General features: G+C 41.6%; 1 protein-coding gene across 3 annotated transcripts in view; it reads left to right on the forward strand.

Moving 5' to 3' along the window:
• Chd7 (chromodomain helicase DNA binding protein 7) overlaps positions 1–11,417 on the forward strand; it is a 184,066-nt gene extending 172,649 nt beyond the window's left edge. For all 3 annotated transcript variants that reach the window (XM_026390793.2, XM_026390794.2, XM_077801441.1), the window contains exons 33-38: positions 1,339–1,566; positions 2,315–2,758; positions 6,231–6,452; positions 7,634–7,774; positions 7,998–8,102; positions 9,516–11,417. In XM_026390793.2, the coding sequence (XP_026246578.2) occupies positions 1,339–1,566; positions 2,315–2,758; positions 6,231–6,452; positions 7,634–7,774; positions 7,998–8,102; positions 9,516–10,433 (2,058 nt within the window). In that variant the 3' untranslated portion in view covers positions 10,434–11,417. The remainder of the gene's footprint in view (positions 1–1,338; positions 1,567–2,314; positions 2,759–6,230; positions 6,453–7,633; positions 7,775–7,997; positions 8,103–9,515) is intronic.
• The last annotated feature ends 661 nt before the right edge of the window (positions 11,418–12,078 follow it).

Genomic DNA, 12,078 nt, shown 5'->3' on the forward strand with positions numbered 1-12,078 from the left:
AAGGTAGAGGAAATCTTTCTAGTTTGATTTCCACCCCCTCCTTCCAAATTTTAAGGTAAGCTTTGACACAATGTGTGAAGACTGGGTTTTTCTTACGTTTTTAGAGAATGATGTGGAAAAGCCCAAAGAAAAAGATCTATAGAACACTTTATAAGAAAAGGGACCCAGAAGAAAAATAATAAGAAACAGAACTATTCATATCTTTGGTTCCTTGGGCCATTTTAGGTCAGTTACACAAGTTGTCTAGTAGAATCTTGTTGTCCAGTGGATTCTTGTTTCAATGAATTCATCTTGAAAGTGTATGTGGCCCATTTGCTCCAGTACATCATGAGATCATTCCAAATGTTATCTGTAACAAGACACAAATGGAAATTACATTTTCGGCTAAACAGCATAATTTTATAATAAGTCCCTGTGTCATTTGGGTCTGTTTCTTAGAGTGGGGAAATCATTATCCTAATCACCATAACAGCACTGTCTGGTTTAAAACAAGCAACCCCCAAACAGGCTTTAGTTGGCTCATCCCCAGGCAGATCTTCACAGTGTTAATGTTGCTTCACAGGTGAAATTTTTGACAGTAGTATCAAGATTTTTTTTTTTTTTTTTGGTATTTTGAACCCCTCTCTATATCCTTTCTGTACCCACCTTATGCTAATCTCCCTTATTGAGTATTGTAGGGAGTTTTTCAGATCAAAGATTTATAGTAGCAGGCACTTTTAATCTATGGAAACTTGGTTTAAGAGCTGTAATTAGAAAATTTTAATGTGCACGCTTCAATGAAATTTGAAGCGATAATAGGTGGGGAATGCAAATTGACATTCCTAGGTTGGTGCCCATTTCATAATGCTGAACTTTATTAATAGTGACGCTAATGATGCCCCCCTTCCTGGGACACACTGCGATCTAGCCTGTGGATCTGTTGGGCGACTGCGTGGAGATGCTGAGTGCAGTGTCCCATTGTCATCCACCACGTTCCCCGAGCCGGTCTAGGGGGAGTTTGAGAGTTCACTGGGAAACTACGAGGGTGTTTTGAAGGTGGCAGTTATTTGATGTTTTCTGCAGTTTCGTGTTCATGGTTGGAAAACAGTCAGCTTGCTTTATTGGAGCCACCTAGGACTCCTCATCAGAACAAAGCCATTTTGGTGGATTCTGTGTATTTACTTTCTTGTTTGGTTTTCTTACTTTGTTCTCCCCACCCTACCCCACCCCCACACACATAAACGCACACAATTGACTTTTAAACATTTTATGCTCTTTAACATCTTGATGGATATATTTATCTAGTAATTTTAACCAGGTCTTTGTTACAATTTCATGTGACTTTTCTTCTCCCTCCAGGATAGAGTAATGATAAACCGATTAGACAACATCTGTGAAGCAGTGTTGAAAGGCAAATGGCCAGTAAATAGGCGCCAGATGTTTGATTTCCAGGGCCTCATCCCTGGCTACACACCCACCACTGTGGACAGTCCCTTGCAGAAGAGGAGCTTTGCCGAGCTCTCCATGGTCGGGCAGGCCAGCATTAGTGGGAGTGAGGATATCACCACTTCACCTCAGTTATCAAAGGTAAGTTAGAGGTTTGTGTTTTTAGTTTAAAGGAAAAAAGAATGCAAAAATTTTTTTTCTTTTATTTCTTTGTTTTTTTGTACTATGGATCAGATCCGGGGCTGTTACCACTGAGCAACATCCCCAGCCCTCTTTTATTTGTTATTTTGGGACAGGGCCTTGCTGAGTTGACCAGGCTGGGCTTAAACCTCCTGCCTCAGCCTCCTGAGTTGTTGGAATTCCAGGTGTGCACCATTAGGCCTCGCTTCCAAATCTTAATGTGGTTTGGGAGTTTGTGTTTTGCTTGTCATCCTTGGTTTTTTGTTTTGTTGTTGTTGTTTTAATTTTTTTTTTTAGTTTTGATGGATAGAGTACATTTATTTTATTTGTCTTTATTTTTTTGTGGTGCCAGGGATCGAACCCAGTGCCTCACATGCTAGGCCAGCGATCTACCACTAAGCCACAACACCCCCCCACACACACCGGTGCTACTTGTTTTTGACACAGGGTCTCACTATGTGGCCCAGAGTGACCCCAAGTCCCTGGGCTTAAGTGATCCTCCTGCCTGAGCCTCCTGAGTAGCTGGGTCCCAGGTGTGCGCCACTCTGCTAACTGTTTCAGTTTAGAAATAAGGTGGTTGCTTATTTCCTCCGTTCTGGTCCCTAGTCATGAATGTTTAATTTCCTAAGCTTCTTATTTCTGCTGCCAGTCTCTATAGCAGGTACAGTTTGGCTCATTGCAGCTCTTTTCTGTTGGACATTTTCAATAGGAAGATGCCCTCAACCTCTCGGTCCCTCGCCAGCGGCGGCGGCGAAGAAGAAAAATTGAAATTGAGGCTGAAAGAGCTGCCAAGAGGCGAAATCTCATGGAGATGGTTGCCCAGCTGCGGGAGTCTCAGGTGGTCTCCGAAAATGGACAAGAAAAAGTTGTAGATTTATCAAAGGCCTCAAGAGAGGCAACAAGTTCTACCTCAAATTTTTCATCTCTTACTTCTAAGTTTATCTTGCCTAACGTCTCGACACCCATGTCCGATGCCTTTAAGACTCAAATGGAACTGCTCCAAGCAGGCCTTTCGCGCACACCCACAAGGCATCTGCTTAATGGCTCCCTAGTGGATGGAGAGCCTCCCATGAAGAGGAGGCGGGGCAGGAGGAAAAACGTGGAGGGCCTTGATCTGCTTTTCATGAGCCACAAACGGACGTCCTTGAGTGCAGTAAGTTGGGGAATTGGCTTCCACTGTGTGTGCCCACCTTGATGGCCAGGGGCCCTGCTGACAACGCTGGCTGTGTGCTTCTCAGTGATGTAGTGGGACAGCTGGCTTCTTCTACCAGCGAAACAGAATTAGAATGAAGAGTCATGGTTCAGAGCTGGAAGATTGTGTTAATCATTGACACAGATCACTCAGCCTAAACCAAGTGTAGTTTGAATATTTATTCTTCCCAAGGTTCTGACGTATCGATTGTTCTTGGAAGGATAGCCCAGTACAAAAACAAGTTTTTCTGAGCCCAGGATTGTTATCTCTGAATTCTTGAGGTGGAAAAAAAGCTTGTCTTTTAAAAAATATTGATGTTTAGGGCCTGGCATCTATTAGATTAGTATAAACGTTTAGTTTCAGGCTTAAGATTTATGTTCATGTGTAAAGCCAGAGATTGCAAATGCACCCACCTCCATGACTGGATGTTTTAAAAATCTTTTGCTAGTTTACATTTGAATGAAATGTATGGGCCGATGGATTTTTGACTGTTGTTTTTCAATTTGCAGGAAACTAATGCATTATGATCAAAGTAATTCTCTTCCTTTATTTGCTTCAACCATGCCACCCAAAAACGTGGCATCTAATTCACCAATACAAAGGTTTTACCAAACCAAAGAACTCCTATTACTTGTGCTGTCTTCCTGAAAGGTTAATTAGCATTCAATGTCCTTAGTCTATTGATTGAAACTCCAGTCAATGAAGCAACATTGGACCCAGGCCTCTATGACCCCCTTTCCATGGGAAGTGGGATAGTTTGGGAAACACAAAAATTTAAGATTAAGAGAAGATGGCTGTTTAACATGTTTCTCCTTATTATTTGTTGAATTTTATATTTCCTAAATCTAGAGAAAGTTCAAGAAAATTGGTAAATAATAATAACTTTTTCTTTCCTTTTTTTTGGTACTAAGAATTGAACCCAAGGGGCCCTTAACCACTGAGCCACATCCCTAGCCCTTTTTATTTTTTATTTTGAGACAGGATCTCACTAAGTTGCTGAGGCCGAATCAAACCTGTTATCCTCCTGCCTCAGCTTCCTGAGTCACTGGGATTCTAGGCATGTGCCACCACAGGTGGCATACTTTTTATTTTTTTAATAAGTTAGGAAAAGGCCTGGTTGAGAAATGATGAAATAGCATTCACTGCAATGTTTGCCCCTTGGTGTGACCTAAAAAAAGAAGTATACAGGAGGTTAAGGGTACACTCTCAAAATCATTTACTACTTGTAATAATGGATATAGTTGTTGATTATTCAGTTACTTTTAGAATCTTGGGCAAATACACTTTGCAATGGGTCAGCTATGACTGAACGTGTGTTCCACATTTAGAATGCAATTCTAGGGTGTGGAAGCCAGGCAAAGTTGTCCCACTGATGGTTAGCCTTCCTGCGTGAGACTACCTAGCACTTTGTTACTTTATTGACAGAAAAGATTTCTTCTCCATACACATGAGCACAATGGGGAGTTCCTACAGTTCGACACCTCTTTTCATTTCCTCTCGAGTTTTGTATTTGTACCATAAGGCCTACTTATCTGGGGACCAGGTATAAGGAATTAATAGTGCAGTGCAGGTGCTATTTTCCTATTGTGAAGACCTACCTGGAAATAAACTCGAGGCTGACTTTATTCACTTCACTTACCTTAGGCCATCTCAAAGAATTTGTTGATTTTTTTTTTCTTTTTTTGAAGTCACATTTAGCAATCTGGCTCAAGCCTCAGAAAACCCCTAATAGATTTTAGGGGAGTGTACTTTGAAGGCTTTTTTTTAATTGCCAAATTTTAGAATTGGTGGGGGAGTTCCCCATTTGATGTCATAGGGTTGATGTGAATGCAAATAAAATACAAGAAAAAATGCTGACTGATCTATAAACAGTGAGTGGGAAGAAATGTAAAAGTCAGCACTGTGGAGCAGAGTGAACCCTAAAATCTTACATTAGTCAACACTCTAACTGGAGACTGTTTCCTGCTGCCATGATAAGTCAGGGTCTCTCCAGAAAAATTGTAGAAGCAGGGCTTGTTTTTTGTGACAGGCATTGAGATTCAAAGAGTAAGGTCTTGCTGTTATTGGTGCTTGCCCTCTCACAATTGGGGTTAGGATGACAGATAAGTACAGGTGGAGCACCCCTAATTCACAAATCCAGAATGCTCAAAAATCTGAAACTTTCAACCAACATGACACTACAAGTAGAAAATTCCACATCTGACCTCACATGAAAGGTCACAGTCAAAATGTAGATCCCCTAAAAATATTGCACAAAACTACCTTTACACTCTGTGTATAAAGGTTATATAAAACATAAATGAATTGCATGTTTAGACTTGAAGGCTATCCCGGATATATCTCATTAGGTATACGCAAATATTCCAAAATCTAAAAAATATCCAAAATCTGAAACACTTCCCGGTTCCAAGCATTTCAAAGAGAGGCTCAACTTGTAATATGTGTGTCAGGACCAAGGTGTGCCCCAGGTACATTTTGAGTCCAAAGGAAGACTGGGAGTGGAAGGAGGAGGATATGGGCGGAGTGCATGGGCGGGAGGTGGAGGGAGATCCAGGAGGAAATTTTTCCAGAGATGGTCATATTTTCATTAAGTTTTGAAGATCACGTAGGAGCCAGAGGTATGGAGCAAGAGAGAGCCTCAGTGTCTGATGAACTGGAAGTTACTGGCTGGGAAACTTGGTGAGGAGGCAGACTTCAGCGGAGAGAAGCTTGGAGATAAGGCAGGTGCAGATTGTGGAGGGCCTGGGTTGCCATGCTGAGGAACTTGGACTACCCTGAAAGCAAGGGATCCAGTTGTCACAGTGGTTTAAGTAAGGGAGCATTAAATATCGAACCAAAGTGGTATTTTGGGAAACTCATTCCACTGTAGCAGTGGGGAGATTGAATTGAAGTGGGCTGGGACTAGAATCAGACCGTTTAGGAAAGTTGGAAGACCATGGTGGGAAAAGATGAAGCTGTGGGAGTAGAGAAATGGGGGTCTGGAGGTTGAGAGAATAGAGTTTCAGGACCAGTAACTGGATGCTGGCTTCTGTTAGGGTTGTTCTTTCCAGTATTGCCACATACCTACCACAAAATGTCACTCCACCAACAAAACTATACCTTGAACAGATGCTTCTCAGCCCACCTTTTGTGCCTGTTGACCTCAGACCCCGTTGCCCACATTGTGTTCTAGTGGCTTGCCTAGCATTTCAAAGCATGGAGCCATGACGGACTTGGAGTTTTCTGCCTAATTACTAATTCTGCATTGTGAAGAATGATATAAAGCATCGTGTTCTAATTTAATAGTCATTCCAAAACCAGCATTGTTTCAAGGAACTTTTTTTTTCCCCCCTCTTTGAAAGATCCATTAGGCTAAGAGTGTTTTCTTGGGATAGGACATTGTCAGGATCTCTGTCTTCATCTGAGAATTCAGATCATTGTCAACTTTCTGCAGGAGGATGCTGAGGTGACCAAAGCTTTTGAAGAAGATATAGAAACTCCACCAATAAGAAACATTCCTTCTCCCGGACAGCTGGACCCAGACACTCGGATCCCTGTTATCAATCTGGAAGATGGGACAAGGCTGGTGGGGGAAGATGCTCCTAAAAATAAGGATTTAGTTGAATGGCTGAAGCTGCACCCTACTTACACTGTTGACATGCCAAGTTATGTACCAGTAAGTATTATGGAGTTTAGAATTGGCAGGAACCTTGTCGGGCCAGGCCTCCTCATTCCCGTCCAACATGGAAATCCCTGATGACAGGTCCCTCTGCCTTTTGCTTGAATGCATCCTCTTTGAACCTTCCCCAGTTTCTTGTCATTGTGTCTCTTAAATTAGAAAAACTAGCTACAGGTTCTGTCCTGCTGAAGTACGTTCTTAGAGTTACTTGTAGATGTTCATTATTCATTTTTACACATCTCCCACATAAGAGACATGATTTCTTCAGCTGGTCTTCCCGTAGCGTGCTTCCCAGGTGGACTCATTGTTGGGGTAACAGTCTCAAATGCACTTTAGGGGGTTTCAGACAAGGTTTAACCATTTCAGAGATTTGACCAGTTAATTTGGCTCGAGATTTTTTTTTTTTTTTCCCCACCACTGAGCTGCTTCTCCAACTTGTTTTATTTATCAAGTCCAGGTTTCACTAAGTTGCCAAGGACCTCATTAAGTTGCTAAGGCTGGCCTTAAGATCCTTCTGTCTCAGCCTCCTGAGTTGCTAGGATTACAGATAAATGTCACCAGGCCCTGATGGCCATAGATTTTATTGACTAATATCAAGCAATAGGTGGTTAATATCTCTAGACAATTGGTTACAAACCCTTTGCTAGCTGGCAACACAAATCTTTTATTTCCTATACTTATGTGATTGGTGTTTTTAAAAGTATAAAGTGTTCTGGGTCTTGGTTTCAGATTGTTGTTGTTGTTGTGGTTAGTTTAGGCCAGCTCAGTTCTTGCTGTTAAAGACCTCCTCACTGCCCCACCCTTATCACATCATCAATACACAAGATTCGGGAACAAAAATCTCACGTTGTCTCTGTGTTCAAGTTGCTGACTAGAAATCAGTGAAGGGACTATAGAAAGCTGTTTTGTTGTTTAAATACCATAAATTAGTTAAACTTTTGAACAAAACCTTTAAAGGAGTTATTGATTGAGCAGATTCTTAGCTTATATGTTTGCTTAGTTCTTGATAGTCCAGGGCCTGGGGTTCCTTTTAAAGAACAGTATAGCCTATGAATGCTTCAAATGGTTCTTGAAACCTCCATAAGAGTTGAAAATGACTTGACTCTTCTCTTTGGCATTTGTATAGGAAAGAGTTGGTGCTAAAAACAGTTTTACTGAATGCATTTTTTCTTTTGCAGAAGAACACAGATGTGCTGTTTTCCTCGTTTCAGAAACCGAAACAGAAACGACATCGATGTCGAAATCCTAATAAATTGGATATAAACACTTTGACAGGAGAAGAAAGGGTGCCTGTTGTCAATAAGCGAAATGGGAAGAAGGTAAAGGTTGGAAAAGGGACTTGATCGCCATGATTTTTTTTCTTTTTTTTTTTAAACCCCGAAAGAAGTGTCTTTTCCTGCCATTGTTTGTAAGGAGGAAGAATTCCATTTCTCCCAGAGTATGTGTATGCGTGTGTATACAGGTGGGGCAGGAAGAAGAAATGAGGGGAGTTGGGGGGGAAGACTTTGGGGTTTTTAATCCTTCCTAAAATGCCTTTCCCAGATGGGTGGAGCTATGGCACCTCCAATGAAGGATCTACCCAGGTGGCTAGAAGAAAATCCTGAATTTGCAGTTGCTCCAGACTGGACCGATATAGTTAAGCAGTCTGTAAGTACAAACTCTGCATCTCTTTTTAGAATGGTATCCATATACAACTGTGTTCCTTTATCTTCCATTGGCCATTGATTATTTAGCTGTAACTTATTCATATCTTAAAAGAACGGACATAGTACATGATTTTATTATTTCATTAACACATCATCATTTCTTACATCAATACCTCATTAATCTGAAGTGAATTGCCTGTGGTTTAAAAGGCTTGTGTAGAAACACATTCACAGTCTTGGAGGTGGACTTGCTCCTGGTGAGCCTATTGAACAGCTCCTCTATACAGTGGAGTTTGTGCTGGTTGAGTTCATTAAGAGTATTAATTGTGATTTCCAATTTTAAAATTACTGGTTAATGACATGGATTGTTTTATATATGTTTGGATTATACAATGTAATTGACTATTTCCTGCTGGTGTGTTCCATCAGTTGTGACATGGATCACTGTCATGAACTGCCACTATGGTCAGGATAGATTCCCTCCCGCCCGTCTCCTTGTGCTGCTCTCTCCCCGACCCAAGCTCCTAACTATTACTGACCTGTCTCCGTACCCTAGAGTTCTATCTTGTTGAGAAAGTAAAATGAAAATATAAAGTCTGCAATCTTCTGAGATGACTTCTTCTGCTTATTATATTATTCATCTAAGGTTTTGTGTGTCTTAAAAGTTGGTTCTGTTCCATTATTGAATAGTACATTGCTTGGATATACCTCCACATGTTAGTCCAGCATCCACAGAAGGACCTCTGAGTGGACTTCAGGTTTTTGAAATTTAAAATGGAGCTGCTACAAACATTTGTATACAGGTTTTGTTGTAAACATGACTTTTATTTCTCTAGGATGGACACTAACATGTAATCTGAGTTAATTCAATTTTCCATCTTTTTCAATTACTTTTTTCCTATTATTTCATTTTTTAAATATCCAAAAGAAAAGATTATCATGGGTATAAAAATCCTATAATGTATATAACTTTCATTATTTGATAAATTTTCTCCCATGGTCGTTTTTTTTAATTGAAAGCTATTTAATTTGCACATGAAAATTATCCACATCGAAGGGGTACAGCGTGGTGGTGTGGTGGTATGCTGTGTATATGCGTTACATACTGTCACCAGTCATCGGCTGCTTTTTGATGACTTAGTTCTTGCATGACAGAAGTAGCTGACGTGACATTTACCTTGGTGATAGAGCAGCCTTGGACAATGTTTCTGCAATTCAGCAAGCTGGCATGATGATAACGAACACACAACTTTTTCTTTCCTAAGTTTTACCACTGAGCTTTTAGAATGGGAATGATGGCTGACCTATTTCCCTTGAGAACATCCCTTCCAGTGATCACAGGTGCCCACAGTGAAATAAAGTTTTCTTCTGCAACCTCTGAAGCCATTGTTTGCCTTTGCCGTTGTTCCTTTAGGGTTTTGTTCCCGAGTCCATGTTTGACCGCCTTCTCACTGGACCTGTGGTGAGGGGAGAAGGAGCAAGCAGAAGAGGAAGAAGGCCCAAGAGCGAAATCGCCCGAGCAGCTGCAGCCGCTGCTGCTGTCGCCTCCACGTCAGGGATCAACCCCTTGTTGGTGAACAGCCTGTTTGCTGGGATGGACCTGACGAGCCTGCAGAACCTCCAGAATCTCCAGTCCCTCCAGCTGGCGGGTCTCATGGGCTTCCCTCCAGGACTGGCGACAGCTGCCACCGCCGGAGGCGACGCTAAGAACCCTGCTGCCGTGCTGCCCCTGATGCTGCCAGGAATGGCAGGCCTGCCCAATGTGTTCGGACTGGGCGGGCTGCTGAACAGCCCTCTCTCAGCTGCTACTGGAAACACCACTACTGCTTCTAGTCAAGGAGAACCGGAAGACGGCACTTCAAAAGGAGAAGAGAAAGGAAAGGAGAACGAAGACGAGAACAAAGACTCTGAGAAAAGCACAGATGCTGTTTCAGCTACTGACTCTGCGAATGGATCTGTTGGTGCTGCTACTGCCCCGGCCGGATTGCCCTCCAACCCGCTAGCCTTCAACCCTTTCCTCCTGTCCACCATGGCCCCAGGCCTCTTCTACCCATCCATGTTTCTACCTCCAGGACTGGGGGGATTGACGCTGCCTGGGTTCCCAGCATTGGCCGGACTCCAGAATGCCGTGGGTTCCAGTGAAGAAAAGGCTGCTGACAAGGCCGAGGGAGGCCCCTTTAAGGATGCAGAGAACCTGGAAGGCAGCGATGCGGAGGAGAGCCTGGACAAGACTGCGGAGTCCTCCGTCCTCGAAGACGAGACAGCACAGGGTGAAGAGCTCGACTCGCTCGACGGGGGGGACGAGATAGAAAACAATGAAAATGATGAATAACCAGTACCAGTTCCAGTTAAAGTGTTTAAAACTTTTGACAAGTGGTAGTCCTACTGTTTACACTCACAGTTAATGTTCATACCTAGTTTTATAAGCTGTTCTGTAACATAGTGTAGCAAAAGAAAAAAAAAAGAAAAAAAAAAAAGTCCAAGTCATGTTATACAGGTGTGTCAAAAGGTATCTTGGTCATTAAGTATTGTGCAGTGCATTATTTATTATCCCTAGGAGAGATGAAATTTGAGAGGTGATCATGTCTTTTTAAGGAAACTTACATAATGCTCTGCTTTTTTTTTCTTTTGGTACCATTGGTATTATAATAAAGAGCAATTTGTAACTGAGTGGCACTAATGGAAGGAAGTGCTGCTCAAAGGAAGTATGAAGTTATATATTTAATTTTTTAATTTTAACTTTTAATTTTTTTTTTTTTTTTTTTGCTGTGAAGGTCAAGATGAAATTTACCATACATATCATACTTGCTCATTCGTTTCCCTTTTGGACTGTACGGGGGTTCCCACGTTGTGCATACACACACATCCACACACTCTGACAATCTCCACGCTAGTGTGAACGCCTCTGTCCCGAGGCGCAGCAATAATAAGGCAGCTGTTGAATGTGAAGGGTCCCTTTGGAAAATTAACCTACTGGGAGGGTTCTTGCCAGACAGAACTACAGTTCCATTGTCTCGTGGTCTTGTAATGCACTGGTATAAACAAAATAAATAGAAAAATAAATAAAGAGTGAGAGAAGTGAGAATCAGGTACCTTTTTTAAATTAAAGGACTTTGTTACTTTAGCCACAAAGCTAAAACAGCATTACCTCAGCTCTAAACTAGCCTTGAAGTTTACAGACATGACTTTGTAAATGTATTGTTTTTCTTTGTTGTGATGTCCTTTTATTTTTCCTTTGAAAACTGCTATCATGTAAGATAAAATGTAAATTGCTGCCAACTGTAGTAATGATGCTTTTAATAAAAGTGACCCATGATATGCAGAGATGTAATTATAGAATGTAGTATGTAGGGAAACTGGTGTTCACTCTATTTTTTGTATTCGCAATAGATGCAAATACAGCATTCTGGCTTTTGTACAGTTTCTTGATATATCCTCCTATACCAGATTAGTTATTAGTAATACCCTAAACTGATTGTCTTTGAGACTAGACGGGAAGGAAAACCTTGAATTACCTTCACTCAGTTCTATGCCGGATATCTCAACAGAAAAAGCACACAAAATCCTCCTCCTACTCTTCCCCCAAAGGGCATCTGAGACGGAGAATACTTAAAAATGTGTGCAGCGTGTGATAATGTGGTACACCGAAGAACAAAAGGGCAAAGGAAAAAAGGAGGCTTTAATAGGCACAATATCTAGGTCATTTATCCTTGGATAATGGGTAGAAAAACACAATGCCATCGTGTCAGCAAGGGACACAAAGGCGCTCTGGAGTCCTGCAGACCAGAGCTTGATGCCAGAAACCAGTGTGTGGAAAAACCCATGTGGCATTAAAACGGAACCACTTCAGCACACGTATGCACGCACACAGAGTCTAAAGAGCCCTTGGTTTGCAGACCCCTTTATGACCTTTGATATTTGAAGTAAAATATAAATTGAGACCTACCATTTTCACCTTTATGTCACCTGAACAAACA

This window comes from Urocitellus parryii, chromosome 7 (assembly GCF_045843805.1).
Source record: "Urocitellus parryii isolate mUroPar1 chromosome 7, mUroPar1.hap1, whole genome shotgun sequence".
NCBI classification, from domain to species: Eukaryota; Metazoa; Chordata; class Mammalia; order Rodentia; family Sciuridae; genus Urocitellus; species Urocitellus parryii.